General features: G+C 35.9%; 1 protein-coding gene across 1 annotated transcript in view; it reads right to left on the reverse strand.

Annotated features, from left to right (window-relative positions):
• Positions 1-14,691, reverse strand: part of LOC104461063 (dedicator of cytokinesis protein 9-like) — a gene marked incomplete at both ends in the record, with an annotated part of 28,840 nt that extends 14,149 nt beyond the window's left edge. The window contains 7 exon segments of the mRNA XM_010072511.1: positions 1,007-1,074; positions 2,431-2,605; positions 6,887-7,021; positions 7,653-7,748; positions 11,664-11,733; positions 12,859-12,941; positions 14,602-14,691. Of these exon segments, the coding sequence (XP_010070813.1) occupies positions 1,007-1,074; positions 2,431-2,605; positions 6,887-7,021; positions 7,653-7,748; positions 11,664-11,733; positions 12,859-12,941; positions 14,602-14,691 (717 nt within the window).
• Positions 14,692-16,345: the final 1,654 nt, after the last annotated feature.

Here is a 16,345-nt window from a genome sequence, read left to right on the forward strand (position 1 = left end):
CCTAACTCACTAAACCATGTCCCTAAGCACCACGTCTACACGATTCTTGAACACCTCCAGGGATGGTGACTCCACCACTTCCCTGGGCAGCCTGTTCCAATGCCTGATCACTTTTTCAGTGAAGAATTTTTTTCTAATATCTAGCCTAAACCTCCCCTGGCACAACTTGAGGCTGTTTTCTCTCTTCCTATCACTTGTTACTTTAGAGAAGAGGCCAGCACCCACCTCACTACAACCTCCTTTCAGGTAGTTGTAGAGAGTGATAAGGTCTCCTCTTAGCCTCCTCTTCTCTAAACTAAACCACCCCAGCTCCCTCAGACGCTCCTCATAAGACCTGTGCTCCAGACCCTTCACCAGCTTCGCTGCCCTTCTCTGGACCTGCTCCAGCACCTCAATGTCCTTCTTGTGGTGAGGGGCCCAAAACTGAACACCGGATTCAATGTGCAGCCTCACCAGTGCTGAGTACAGGGGCACAATCACTTCCCTAGTTCTGCTGGCCACACTATTTCTGATGCAGGCCAGGATGCTGTTGGCCTTCTTGGCCACCTGGGCACACTGCTGGCTCACGTTCAGCCGGCTGTCGACCAGCACCCCCAGGTCCCTCTCTGCTGGGCAGCTTTCCAGCCACTCTCCCCCGAGCCTGTAGTGCTGCAGGGGGTTGTTGTGACCAAAGTGCAGGACCTGGCCCTTGGCTTTATTGAACCTCATACAATTGGCCTCAGCCCATCGGTCCAGCCCATCCAGATCCCTCTGCAAAGCCTTCCTACTGTCAAGGAGATCAACACACCCACTCAATTTGGTATCATCAGCAAATAGCTAGTTTGCTTCCAAAAGCCGAAAATGAAGAAGCTCAGTAATATCTATTAACAAAAGAGCTTCTATGCTTTCAAAGCATCACAAACTGACTGGAAGCTAGAATCCAATACCTTACCTTTACTGAAAGTTCACGTGGTTAACCTATGTTTAGTACTTTCTATCCCAAGTTGTCATTTACACTACATATTACCTTGGCAATTTCAGGATAGTAGTTATCAAAACTACTTGATGAGCTTTCCATTTTGCTTTGTTCATCATCTGAAATTATAAAACCACATTTAAAAAATTAAAAAACCACAAACAAACTAACAAAAAAAACCCAAACCACTCATAAAACTACATAGTAAAAATATCTGGGTTTTTTTGGTGGGGTTTTTTGTTTTCTTTGCTTTTTTTAAATTCATACCACCTCAAAAAATGACCATTGTTAACATTAACAGGTTGTGAATGACTTTACCATTTCATTTTGATGCAGTGACTTCTTGGAAGTTGTAACCAGTTACATAAATTAGTAAAGTAACAGTTATTTCTAATCTTACCTAGAAAATAGCTTTAATATTAATTTTTATATCTGCATGGGGTAAAGGGATACTCAATTCACAAACTTATATTATTCTTTCCACTATGCCTTGCAACTTGCTTTCAAAACAAGTTCCTTCTGTTCATTATGTTCCCAGATGTCCTCTCCAACAGTTACTGGATTCAAAAAAGCAATCATTCAGTTAGCTATAAGCATCTTACATTTCTAAGGTCACTTGGGGACCACTGACTAAAACGTCTTTCACAGAGCTACAGGTTTCCCTTCTTCCAATTTGCTTTTGTTGCAAACATCATGTTAAATTCCAGCAATCTTTGACAAAGACCGCAATATCTAATTTTAAACTCTAATGTATCCCTTTTGGTATATTGGGCTATTTATAAGCAGAACAACCTTCTATAACCTCTTTCAGGTTCTTCTGGATATGCATACACTCGCTCTCATACCAGTTGCCCTCCCCATCCATTCTCAAGAGGAAAAATGCACTAGAGTTCATCTAGACTATGCTTTTTGTCACCAGACTATCAACTAAACCTCATTTATTATTACTAAACCATTATATTCCTTCCAGATATCTGCCTTACCTATTCTTAAAGGGCTTAAACAGAAAAGATGCTATACCCAAGCAACCAATTTCAGTGCTTTAGGGTCAGTATTTCAGTACTTTGTGGTCAAGTGAGTAACATCTATACTCAAGTCCCTCACTGCAACCACAATTTCTTATTCTTCTACCTACAGTCACCAGAAAACAGATTATTCTATTTTCAGGAGCATTTTACACATTTCAAAACAAGTCCTGATTTTTCACTGTGGGTTCTATTTTTCTAGACTTCTGATTAGTCTCATTATTCTCTTCTGGACTTAACTCAGTCAGAATCAATACAGAACAGTGCTATTTTAATTCCAAAAGGACAAAACTCTCATCACTTCAAACAGTCAGTGAAAAAGCCTATAATTTTACGACCAAAGAAAACGAACAAAAAAAAAATGTTGCCACAATAAAGTATTTCTTTCCAAATGCGTGTACATACATATCATCACATAACTGTATCAGCATTGCTAGAAACCCTGCTTACCTTCATGAGACTCTCCATTTCTTTTTTCTTGCATTGCAGCCTCAAAATTAAGCTGAAGGATTTTGTTCAGGGTGTTTATCCATTCTTCCATTTCAAGTTCACTATCTGCAGCTAAAAGGTAACTACTCTTGTCTTGCATCTTGAGCTCAAAGGCAAAGCGTCTGACTTTATTGTTCTGTAAGAAAACAAAAGACCTTTATAATATCTTTACATACTGCCTACTCACAATCAAAGGAAGTTATATGTATTTCAGATCTTTTAAGAAAAACGTACAGTTTGACATTTTGAACATGCGTATTATAATTACACTTTTTTCTCTCTGGCATTTGACCTTTTGAAGTTATTTGTACCACTGCAACAAGAGGAAGTATGAAAGATAACAGCCCGGTTTCCAGTTTCCCCTCATCATTCTGCTTGCAATCGTTTTTAAAAAATCAAAAAATCCAGTTTCCAAATATCAAGTCTCCATGTACTCAGATCATCTAGGAGTGAAGCTAACTAAGATATACTGATAAAAAACCCCATGAAACTATTAATATTTGAGTGAGAATCATTCACACGTTGGGATTTTATATCAGAGATTGAATCACAACCAACCTCAGCCCTGAATGCGCTGATATTTCTAGTCTTTTAAACATACATGAAGTTGAAAATCAATTCCTCCTTTGTTCCTCAACCATTATTGTCATTCTTTTTCCACCATTTAAATCAAGCGTTCAAATGCTACCTAGCTTGATTCATATCCCTGGGAATGAATTCATAATGTTTAAATGAAAATTCTATATTATAATCAATTTAACGTAAAAAACCAATAATTAATTAGATAACACTAAAATAAACAATAAGACAGACTTAATGGTTGGGGGATTTGTTTGTTTAAGTCAAATTAAATGCCAAATTACATTTAGTTTCACTATACCTCAGATTTTTCAATTAACAGACTAAACACTGGTTGATAAAAGTCACCTTTCTACCAAAGATGAGTTTCTGTTAAGGAGAATACAAACAAATGTATGGACTCCAGATCTAAGGCAGTCTTACCAATCAAAATTGGTACTTAAGTAAACAAAATATCTTAAGAACAGTAACCTTTAACTTTCACAGTATTAAACAATGACATGTGGTACATATCACACTTCTCAGTTTTCACAAATCACTGAATTAGAGCAACTATGCCTATATGTATGACTGTATGTGTGAATATATATACTGCATATATTATGTGACTGCACTTCTCTGTGATGCAGAAAAATCTCAATATACTTCAGTATTAAAACAAAACAAAAACCCCAACAAAACAAAACCAACCAAACAAAAACCTCAAAACAGTATTTCAGGAATTCCTGTCTTTTCATTTAAGTTTTGGAAAAAACCCAAACCCAACCAAAACCCCACAACAAAACCGAAAGATAAAAAACCACCACCACCACCAAAAAAACCCCAAAACCAGTATTGCACATATTCAGCATTCCTCTTATACAAGTACTGATGAAGGAACATATCCTGCTCTATCCTGCTTTATCTTTAATGTCTGTTAGTGAAGTCAGTATTTTTTTCTCCCTTGTGCATCTACTGCCTTTGAAAAATAAGTAAACATATGTACTAAACGAACTCAGAACAGAAATGAGAAATGTCATACGAATGCAATAGGAACTAAACTCCTTTCACCAAAAAGACTTACTCTGAAATAAGTAGTTTGATTCTGAGAACAAAAGCTTGTAAACAAGCCTACCTAAAAAGAACAACCATTTCTATGAATTCCAAGTCAGACTACTGCTAAGTACAGTGGGTGGGTTGACTTTATTTTCCTCTTCCATTAAATGGAAATGGAATTTCTGCTGTGTAGAGACCACTTTTTTCCTATATGAGTTTCTAGATTCTAATACAAAACCAATAATTAGTAACAGAAAAAAAAATGAATAAAATAAAATCATCCAGAGAGGATACAGTACATAATATAAAATAATAAAATCACACATCTGGAATAGGGCCATTATGTATAATACTTTATAGTTCAAAATCTCATTTACTTTCCCCTCACCAACAATTCAAGTGAAGAAAACAGCTATTTCCAAACCCCTTTATTCTAGCTATTAAGTGACTTCCTGGCTTTATAGAAATAAGCATTAACTGATTTTGGTCTAGCACGTGATGTTGATCCATAACTATTCTCAATTTCCCACATGCAGTTCTGAACATCCAGATGTCAAGATGAACACTGATGGTACTGCAGAATACAGTATAGCGTTCAAGACACAAGCCAACCATAAACTTTAAGCATCTGAAGTACAGTTTTACTTAAAGACTACTGTATCAGCACAAAATCTTACTTGCAGTAGAGCAAAGTCACAGTAATTAAAAAAAAAAAAAGCTGCTGACAGAATCTGAGGGAACTTTCAGGTTACTTGAACTGAACTGATGGAAGAGTACTTAGTGAGAAGATGATTTAGAAAAAAAATGAATTTTCAGGATTAAAAAAACCCAAAAATATAGAAACACAGCATTGATAGAGGTTGGAAGGGGCCTCTGGAGGTCATCTAGTCCAACCTCCCTGCTCAAGCTGGGCCACCCAGAGCCAGTTGCGCAGGACCATGTCCAGGCAGCTTTTGAATATTACCAAGGATGGAGACTCCACAACCTCCCTGTGCAACCTGTGCCGGTTCTCGGTCACCCTCACAGTGAAAAAGTGTTGCCTGATGTTTAGAGGGAACCTCCTGTACTTCAGTTTGTGCCCATCACCTCTGGTACTGTCACTGGGCACCACTGAGCAGAGCCTGGCTCCCTCCTCTTTCTAGCCTTCCTGCAGGTACTTACAAACATTGATGAGATCCCCCTGAGCCTTCTCTGCTCCAGGCTGAACAGTCCCAGCTCTCTCCCTCTGCTCATAGGAGAGACGCTCTATCCTCCATCCCTTCATCATCTTCATAGCTCTTCGATGGACTTTCTCCAGTATGTCCATGTCTCTCTTTTACTGGGGAGTCCAGAACAGGACACAGGACTACAGATGTGGCCTCACCAAGGCTATTCAGCTGTTCAGAGGGGAAGGATCACCTCCCCCAAACTGCTGACAACACTCCGCCTAATGCAGCCCAGGACACCACTAGCTTTCTTTGCAGCAAGGGCACATTGCTGGCTCATGTTCAACTTGGTGTCCACTGGAACCACCAGGTCCTTTTCTGCCAAGCTGCTTTCCAGACAGGTAGCTATCCTGGCTCCTGAGGCTGTTCTCCCCAGCTGCAAGACTTAGCACTTCCCTTTGCTGCAGTGCCTTTCTTTCATTTGTAACTTCTGAAAATTTTAGTGTTTTCTGATGACGTAAACTAATATTGTGGTGCTAAGTGGGAAACAGAAGGGGCAAGAAAGAGTCCAGAAGATGGAGAATATATATATTATCAGAGAGAGGGGTGCCACATCAGAGGAAGCTGAGTAGCAGAAGGAAAGATAGATTTTAAGTGCAAGACAAAGACTACAACTGTGTTTAGGAACCCCTTTTTTTTTTTTTGTTGGTTCATTTTAAAAACACAAATCAAACTCATTCCAGGGGAGTTGGCCAAAATTGTACCCCTAAGGCAAAACAATTTGTGTAAATCTGTACATAGAACTTGCAATATGATTGAATTTATTATCGGTATAAGACTTGCCATGTGAAGTATCTATTAAATGTGTATACAAAAACACAATTACAATATTTGGAAAAAAATAATCTTCTGTATGGCTTTTATATCTGCCTGTATAAACCTTCAAACAACTTTATACTAAAAAAAAAATATATTAAGAAATAAATTTTTATTAAACGTTGTCAATTTCTATCCAAGTTAACAAAACTCTAAAACCCACGAGTTTTTTCCAGGTTTGCTGTGCCTAACAAAACAGTTATATGCTGTATTATAAATACCTAACAGAATCACAAGAAAAAAAAAAAATCTTTTCTTTGGCACTTGCTACCGACAAACATTTTGCCAGAGCCCTTAACTTTTTAAAATAAAGAAAATCACATAAAAGAAACATTATAAAGGTCAAATGAAAGCATCTAGAAGGGTGACTGAATTTAATACAATTCCCACAAAAAAATCCCACACAAGAAGCTATGTAAAACATTTTACAGCTCATGTAAGCACAAAATGTAACTGAAATGAACTTTAATTTTATGCTGTCATTACTTTGCCATGATTTAAGGTTGGGGTTTTTTGTGTGTCTGCCTTAATTATTTTTAAAATATTTTTGATAAATACTTGACATCAACTAGCGTTTTATGTTCTGAAAAGAAAGATTTTTTAAATTCAGCCTCCTGACCTTTAAAACCTCATTCACTGTTTTTGCAAGGTGCAGCCTGTCTGTTCCTCTGCATAATAGGTACTTATCTACATCTGACAGAAGTTACCTCCATTAAAAAAAAAAAATCCATTTGCTATCAATACAGAATTAACTGGAGAACAGGCAGAGTAATTATAATTACCTGGACCACTCCCATGCATGAATCCAGAAATATTGATCCTTTAGGTTCTTTTGATATTTTTTCATCTTTGTAGAAATTGAGATTATAGGATCCATCACCAAGTTGGATTAAGTGGAAAAATCTTCTTTTAAACGACTAGTGAAAAGAAAGGAAGAAAAATAATTACAACACTAGTATTAATCAGCTTCATATTCCAAAACCTATAAGTGCTCTTTACACAGTAGGTTACAAGAAAAAGCTTTTCTTTATGCATAACCTAATTAGTATCCTCAGAAATCGTTAATTTACCAAAAAAAATTTAAAAAATTTAACTAAAAAACCTGCGGCAAGATTGTACTATATTATTTGAAGGCATTTGTGACTCATTGAAAAAAAATCTTTAAAGCTGACTCTACGATATTATACATAATAGGTATTTATTATGATAACAGTAAAAAGAACTCAAGTTTTTTTCTAAATAAAGAGGCAATACAAATAAAAACTCATATCACATAGTCCCTTTTCTACTAATAACACATCAGGGTCCAGTTGAGAAAATTATTTAAAACACTGGACCTCTCCCACATACTGTATTTTTAACGCATTTTTCCTGATTTAAGTAGAATAAAAAGAATTCACAGACATAAATTACATACAAACTTCCCTCTGTCATCCCACACTATTTTGTTTTAGTAGAAAACCATGTACAAATTAACTTCTCACAAGCACAGCCATAATTAACATTGGTGTTCAGTTTTTACCATGAGTAAGACATTCTTAAACTTACTCTCATTGTCACACTGATTGCACTGTTCATGTTGCCTTTGTACAGCCATCCTTGTTTTGTTATTCCGCCCTTCTGAGACCCAAGAGATGCTGCATCCTGGAGATGAAAGAAAGGGGGGGAGCGGAAAAAAAAAAAAAAAAAAAGTAAAGCTTTGCATCCCAGTCTGAAGCTGCTCTATTTATTGAAAATTTCATAAGTCATTTTCAAAAGACAGAATAGCTAGGCTCATAATGTAATGATAATAACGTACTATGACTCCCTGCTGAAGTTCTATAGCTTTCTAATTCCAATTATTTTATTTAAAGACCAGGGATGAGATTGACCTCATCTAACTTTTGACAGGTAACCTAGCCACTTATATAGGCTTTCTGTATGGTCAGCAGGATGACCCAACTTCTAGATAGCCAAATATTAATCAAGATAAATCCCACTGAAACAGGGGAAAGAGGGAAAACTCAAAACTCAGAACATTTACTTACATATACTTTGTAAGCTTTTTCATATATGCTAATCTTCCAGTGCAAGAATTTTTACCAATTTCTACTACCAAAAACAACAACATAAAGCCATCTTTAACTAAAACTTCAATCAAGATTTCTCAAACCATTTTGCTTTATATGTATTACTTCAAAGACATTACTTCAGAATTTACAGAGAACTAAGTCTTGAATTCTTGAATTGGATCTGCCCTTTTACAGATCAGAATCAAAGCTACTTAAGGAGAACAAGGCCAGACTTGGCAGTAATGGGAAATTCACAAACAGCAGTTCCAATCACACATCACAACCACTGCCTACAAACCACTCCCATCTGTCCGCTGATGGAACTTAATAACTACATCAAAACCCATCGGATGTTAAGAAGTACCAAAAAGAAGTACTTTACTATCAAAACCAATCAAAATGTCAGATTTATAATTGCCACAGAATAAATATTAAAATATCTATGACTTTACCACGGTTTCCAGTCAACGCAACCCATTTTGACACAACAAAAACATTAATGAATTAGATGCGTAGGAAGATTTTCAGCTATTTAGAGGAGAAATATTCCTGATAATTTATTATCCAAAATTAGCTGAGAATCCAGCTGAAAACTAAACCACAAAACTTCAAGTGCCTCAACTACTTTCTGTAATACCTTTACTCAGCTATTAAGAGAACATACAACAAAAAGTGATTACGTAAGAGGGACAGAGTCATTAGTTCAACAACCGAACATTAAAACCAAATTTTGGAATAATACAAATTAGTTTCTAGAACAAAATCAAGGAACATTCTGTAAAAAGTTACTACTTAATTTGTTTACAGCTTAATCTGTCTACCTTGCATACTCAAATGCACACACATATGTGGACTTCAAAAAACTGTAAAAAGAAGCCAAAAGTTACATCAGTCTGTTCCTTCAAAAATTCCAGTCAGCTTGATACTATGGAAGTAGAAAGGATGACATGCTCACCAACTATTGTATCTGATACAATGCCCCAGAAGCATAGACCAGAAATACTCAGTAAACATTCATATGCCCCAGTGAGTCTCACTGTCCAAGCAATACAGTCTACTTGTTTCATATCTTAAAGTCATTACCCTCCACCCACTTTCTATTACCTAGATAACCATTTTCCTTGTACAACAACCGGAGACAACTTAAAACACGGGGTTTCCAACTATGGTTCTCACCCTCCGGTGGGGGGAGTTATCCCCAAGGAAAGGATGGTTTAAAACCACCTTTACAAGTATAAGATGATGAGTAGAGGATGAGTTACTTGGCACAAAAGAACCAAGGTTTTTCTGCAATTTCACAACACATACATAGGATCACCTTACATGACAACAATTCCTTCATTACCTGTGCTAACAAAAATTAAGGTTTAGCTCTATTAAGATCCTTTTTCCCATTACGAGTCTCTGAGGTGCACTGTTTCCCAATTCTGTTGAGCTGCATGCTTTTTTCTAACAATAAAACTGACTGTCATTTAGGCCTTTCTAGTTACACCATTTTTTTCTGTCAGGCAGAATTCCTGCCTACAGAGCCAAAAAGCTACTGAATGTTTCCAGCTGACCATCTGTTAATACAAAGGAACCCAGAACCCAGTTGTTAATACACAACTTTTACACTGAAAACATACTTCCTGTTTCCAACTGGTAAGTTAATTTCCTCACTTTTATTATTACTGCCGCACACTGTGCCTCACTTTTTTTAATGATCTTTCCCACAAACTCGGCTCCAAAATTTACTTCAACAGCAACTGTTTCAACAAAAACAATTCCTTATCTTGATCCCATACCCCAGGCTGATATAAAAATTCCATTTACAAGCATCAGCCTGATGGTCTGATAGCCCAAATTAGTTTTGGAAAGGTAATTCTCTCCTTTTTAATGATATCTGGTTTTCCTCCAATTTTTAATCACTTGCAGATTTGTTTTACATCATTCTCTCAATAAATCAGGTTTCAAAAAGACGACCAAACAACTTTTAATCTAAGATTTGTATATATACTTTTTGGCACACAACGATGTTAATGTTTGAAAGAAAAAACCTCTTGCATTAATTCTTCCCTTGAGGAAAGAATTTATGGTCCCCCCACCCTACTCCCATTAAGCTCCCTTTTCCTCCTAGCAGGCTTTTTTCTTGTGTCTATACTTCAAGTTCCTCAACAAGTAGCAGACCTCTTCTCCAGTGACTGTACCTCTGAAAGACATACCACGTCCCTGCCTGCTGTAGCAGGAAACTGGGCAGAAGGAAACAGGAAGACCTCTCCACTTATTTTCCTAGTAAAACACATACCACCTGGTAATAGCCAAGCTATAGTTTTTCAATGTTTAACTAACTCTAGCCATAAGTATTTTTCCTATTAACAATCACAGTCAATTATATCTCCATTTAATTTTTTTCATGTTTAAACATTGTTCCCTAAAACACTTCTGTTGTCAGAAATATTATCACAGTAAATAATGTCAAGTTTTTTTTAATTTCAGTATAATAGAAATCATAATTACTCCCATCTTACAAATAGGAAGATTTGGATACAGATGCATGAAATTATTTGTCCAAATATCACACTGCAGATTAACAGCAGCACTGGAGAAATGGCATCCCGAGACTACTATCTGTTCAGGAATCTACCTATTCAGATGCAGTCCATGAACTACTTTTTCACATTTAATCCAGGAAAATTTGTAAAGAACTACTTTTATTTTACATGCAGCAGTTCTTAATACAAGGAATTTAGAAGCAAAGCAATTGTCAAAGGGTAAAAACCACAAAAAAATAATTTTAATTCCTTTCTGTGATGCAAGAGTTCAAGTACTCATAAGAAAAGAAAATACTGGCATTTAAACAGTGTTTTGAAACAGGGTGTGTTAAAAATTAAAGACATTGTACAAATAAGAGAAGCAATTACTGAAAAAAAGTCTTTGACATTTGAAACATACTTGAAAATTGCTTGATGCTATAGATCTCTGGTTTCCCTAAGCCAATGACGAAAAAGAAAATAACTTTTAGTCAATTTTTTTAGCTTTTGTTTCTCTGACGAATCTCCAGATCTTATGCTATACTCACCCTATAACTAGTTTTAACTCACAGTGTATGCTATACTGTCATGTGTGCTTAAGTGTGTGTACTGTCACGTCAGAACAGATTCACCTATTATTTTACTCAACTTCATGATTAAGCTGCACGAAACAAATACTTCTCTCTAGATACTTGTCTACACAGAAACAGTATAAGATAAAATAGATCTTATGAAAGCTGAAGGATTGTATGTTGCCAGGTATTAAAAATTCATAGTTTTATGATCTGTCAAAACTTGTTCCAGTCACATGACAGATCTCTGGAGTACAGGGCTGTTTGAAAGGAGACAGGTAAAATAACTACATTTGTTTCCCAGTCAGGCTGTTCAAGCTATTCTCTGTTTTCATTTACTGACATCAACACTTAATGCAACTTGTAACCTGTCCTTACCCAACATTCTTTACCGAAAACAAGAGAAAGGAATTGCTATTATCTCACCTCATCTTTATCTGCTTCTTCATCCACTTCATATAAATGAACTGGAAGCTTCTCAGGTTTTGTCCCTTTACTAGGAAAGAAAAAGCTTCTGAAATACTAGGAATTTTATGATCAGTTACATATTTTATAGCTGCAAAAATAAAGATGTTATTTTTCCTAAATGGAAGAAGAAAAAGCACAACAATAACTGAGCAAAAGCATGTATTTTTCATTAAATATATTTCCTAGACAAAAATTTTCCTAATTTGCATATTTGCCTACAGTCTTTCTTTTGTTCTGCTTGTCACTGTCCTTATGTGTAACTGATGAGAACCAAAAGGCATCTCATTCACTGCACTCCTAATATCTTAGGACCAAGAATTCACACCTGCAACCATTGGCTCCATCTAGGACAATGAGTTTATTTAAATTCCTTTTGACTGTTGCAGTTTCTGTTCAGGGCAAGCAAAAACCAGGTACAGGCTTTTAAAAGCCGATGAGTATATCAGAACTTTTCACAGGGAAGGCAAGCTATTTCTTAACTGATAGATGCAGGAGAGTAGGTAGGGAAGACATAGATCTTCCAGAGTTGTGGGATTCAGAGTATTCATCCATTCTCAGATATTTAAAGTTAAGGGTCTAATCTCTATACCATCCCTACAAAATTTTGAAAAGTTGGAAAAGATTCCTCTAGCAGATGGTTTAGAAAGTCTGTAATAGATGTAGATTAGGCTTCTGCTTTTAATAATCCTGTGAAAATCTGCACTAGTTCAAACACTTGCTCTAACCATCTTGGTTAGGTTCTATTCCCTATGCTCCTAAAGAGAGTTCCAAAAGCTGCTTTTGAAACTACAAAACCAGGATATCACCATTTCAGTTTCATCTAAACGTTAGCCTGTTTTAGTTATCATACTTGCATTCACATTCTCAATGATAGAATTCCTTGCTTTGACCAGCCTATTAATAAGGCAGCATTATTACAGTATCTTTCCAGAAAATGGTTTAACCAGATTTTACACCTTCAAGTTCATCAGTATAAATTCCATCCAACAAATGTTTGTAATCTCTACTGACCATTAAACACTGATACAGCATATTCCAGGTTACATATTACATATATTAATACATTTCTGTAATAAATACATTTATATTAAAGACAGTTAAAGTTCCTTCACAAATTCAAAATCTTTATTATACCACTAGATAGCAGACTTACTTTGGAAGCTGTCGAAACTCTCCTGAGTAATCTTCATATCTATAGTTAACAACATGCCAGTCTGAATTGTAGGTTTTGATGCACTGTTTTAATGAAAACCAAATATAAGTATTAACTGCAAGAGGGTTAAAAGCATTCCCTAGACACACACACACAAAAAAAACCTCTTAAGATACAGCTGTTCATGAACTACTATGGTTACATGTCGGTCTCTGAAAATTCTGTACACTTCCCTTCTTTTGCAATACAGCTTTTTGCAGCAACTTATGTGTTTCAATAGGACATTATCATCTGCTAGATGCATATTTCATATAACCAGAAAATGGTGAATACACTCAGTATCTGGATTAACCATCTTCAGTTGTCTGAAAAGTTAAAGCAGCATTTCGCTGCAGCTGAAAAAAACGACTGAGCCTTTAGAAAACTCAGCATTAAAACACAGATACATTATTAAAGCAGAATATTCAATTTCACACGTACTGATAGGGAAACTAGAATAATTTTTGCTTGAATTTATATTTCTAGTGCAATTATAATTAAAATTTAAATTTGAACTGCATGCTTGCAGCTGTTGAAAAAAAATGATGCCATTAAGCTCTGGTCCAGATCACAGGAAATACTGTTTTACTCCACCCATATTGCTATAACACGAAAGTACTGATTTATCTTGGCTTTGACCAAAGTACCATATAACTGACAAAATCTGTTGCCAGAAACCACACAGTACAAAGTTTTACATGTTACACAGACTTACATGTACACAAACATGGCATCTAATAATTCAAAAAGATATTTTTTATATTTCAAAATGCAAAGTTAACACTTGCCAAGCAACTGTTTCTGCAGAAACTCATTAAACTTAATGAATTACCTATAACACTCCTCCCTCCTTGTCTACCTTCTTCAAATTTATCTCAGAACTGTTAAGGTTAGGTATTAAGGGTATGTATCACTGTGGATAAATCACACTGAGGCTTGAGGTAGATTCAGCTGTTTGGAGCTCCTTCAGTTTTCTTGGAATTACAACAGACATTTGCTTGTTTCAGATGTTAAAATATCAGCTTAAAGTATATCAGTAGAAAACCAGTATACAATACAAAAAAGACAAAAAATTTTAACCTTTCATTCCTAAAAGGGCTTCAACAAGACACTAAATGAAACACAACATCACAGGCAGAACCAAGGGAATGCCAACATAAGCAAGCAGTTATGAGAAACTTCAGGTTTGAGGATGTTTCTTCTACATATAGCATACAAATTGAGTAGTCATAATAAATTTTGCTCTCTACAAGTGTTACAGTTATGAATACCTGTTCCAGCCAACTGTACAAGATTATCATGAACAAACTAAGAATGGCTGGTGTGAAACACTACCCAGAAAAACAAGACACAATGATTCAATCCTGATTTACTATTGCTCCCAATATTATGTATGGAAATCACCCATGTTCATCTGGAAAAGCTAAAAAGCATAAAGAAGGTGGAAGAGAAACATCTGCAAAAGCCAATTACACAAACAAAATAATTCAAAGTTATCCTCTAATCCTTTTCCAGGCATCAATCAAAAAAATATTAGGTTTCCCTGGAAATTTTCCCTTGAAATCATTGACAAGTAAATGTCAATAAATATTTAGTATTTTGTCAGGGCTTTTCTTTCTGTTTTTCAAATGTAAACAAAGCAGAAGAAAAACAATTCAGGTACAATATTGCTATTACACACAGCCATATGCAATTCTATATTACCTCAGTTACAAATAAGCTTTGAGCTTCTTTCTCTGCATTTTCAGGAACTGTTGAATGAACGTATCGACTCTGACGCTTCAATAATGCTGTCTGATAAACAACAAAAACAATTAATGAAACTTGCAATTAAAAGAAAGATGCCACAATATGCAACACTGAATATGCTGTTTCAGAACAGCCAATTAATGGGAATTTGTTTTCACTCAAAGATTAGCAACATGTTCCTTCTTTCACAGCAAGGGCAAGATTAGAATCAGGAAGAAATAGATGCCATAGAAAAGTGTTTTCTATTTTGTTAACATGGGCAAGAAAATACTAATAAAAATAATTCCACCATGACAACATAACTCCAATACTTGGAAGTAAGGTAGTACTATTACTACATACAAAAATTATTACTCAAGAAAAGTAACAAACCCACACCAAAATAAGAAGAGTAGTTCAAATGCATATCTCAGCTGGCAAAAAAAAATTAGAGTTGGACCATTAAACTGAAGGTTTAGAAAGAAGGCCTGGATCACTGAAGTATACACTTTGACCTATCAAGTCAGAACATTCCTATGCTATGCCACAGTTCAGAGAAGCAGACAAAGGCTGCCAGAGAGGAGGAAATCTCTCTGTGACCATGAAATTCTGCTTCTCAGACCAGTGCTAAAGTAAGCCTTAGGGTACTTTAAATTTGTAAGTGTAAAAGATGAAAACTTCACAAAAATCTTCTGGACCACAAATGAAAATAACTACACAGTAATAGAAATTACTTTCCACCATACGGAAAACAATCTCACAGCTTAGGTATTTAGAGGGAGTTTGCATAGCCTGGACCTGGAAGGGAGTTGTGATCCCTCACCTGTTAGCTATACTTCACACATTGCAGCACCAGGAAGGATCAGAGAAAAACATGAAAAAACTCCACATATTAACGATTAAAGAGAAAGGGTACAAATACGTTACCTTAATTAATCTCTGCTGAAAGTTTGATTCATAAGGTGATTATTTCCATCATTACCAAAGCCTCACCCCATTATCTGGGGAGGATATTTGAAGTTAAAACATTTGAGAACAGTTAAGATCTAAAGAAAAATAATTATCCCACACTCATGGTCCAGTCATTCATCTAGTCCAGAGCTCTGTTGAAAAGTGGCAGTGCTAACTGCTTCAGTGAAAAAGCAGATGAATTTGTCAATTTTGTCCATATTAGTAACTGTCTTAATACATGCTGCCTCTTTCTCAGCTCATCCATCAGCTGCAGTAGTTCAACAGAGGGCCAGGAAATGCAATGAGCGAGATATTTGGATTTAGAGGAAATTCTTGAAAATATTTACTAAAGCAACAGTACAGCAATATTTTAAAATGCAAGCATGCACATACATATACATTACATTCTAAAAGAAAAAATTAGGAAGGAAGGAAGGATTGTCTTTGCTACAAACTTTCTTCACAACTATACTGGTTGAACTGTTTCATAGAAGTGAAATGTTTCAACTCTCTGGGTGTGAGTTACCATTTGATTTATGGCAGCATGAGGAACTACAGAGTGTTTGTCTCATGCTCTCAAAGAAGATTAAAAAAAACCCTATCAAATTACTGTGCTGTCAAACTAAGAAAAACCACTTTTAACACTAGCCAGGATTCACACACACTACTGAGGCACACAATTAAGACTGTTTCACTGATACTACGTTCCCAGTGAGTCCCAGGATTTGGGATAGTAGCACGAAGAAGAGGGGGAAGAAGAAGAGGGGGA

This window comes from Pterocles gutturalis, unplaced genomic scaffold (assembly GCF_000699245.1).
Source record: "Pterocles gutturalis isolate BGI_N339 unplaced genomic scaffold, ASM69924v1 scaffold13547, whole genome shotgun sequence".
NCBI lineage: Eukaryota > Metazoa > Chordata > Aves > Pterocliformes > Pteroclidae > Pterocles > Pterocles gutturalis.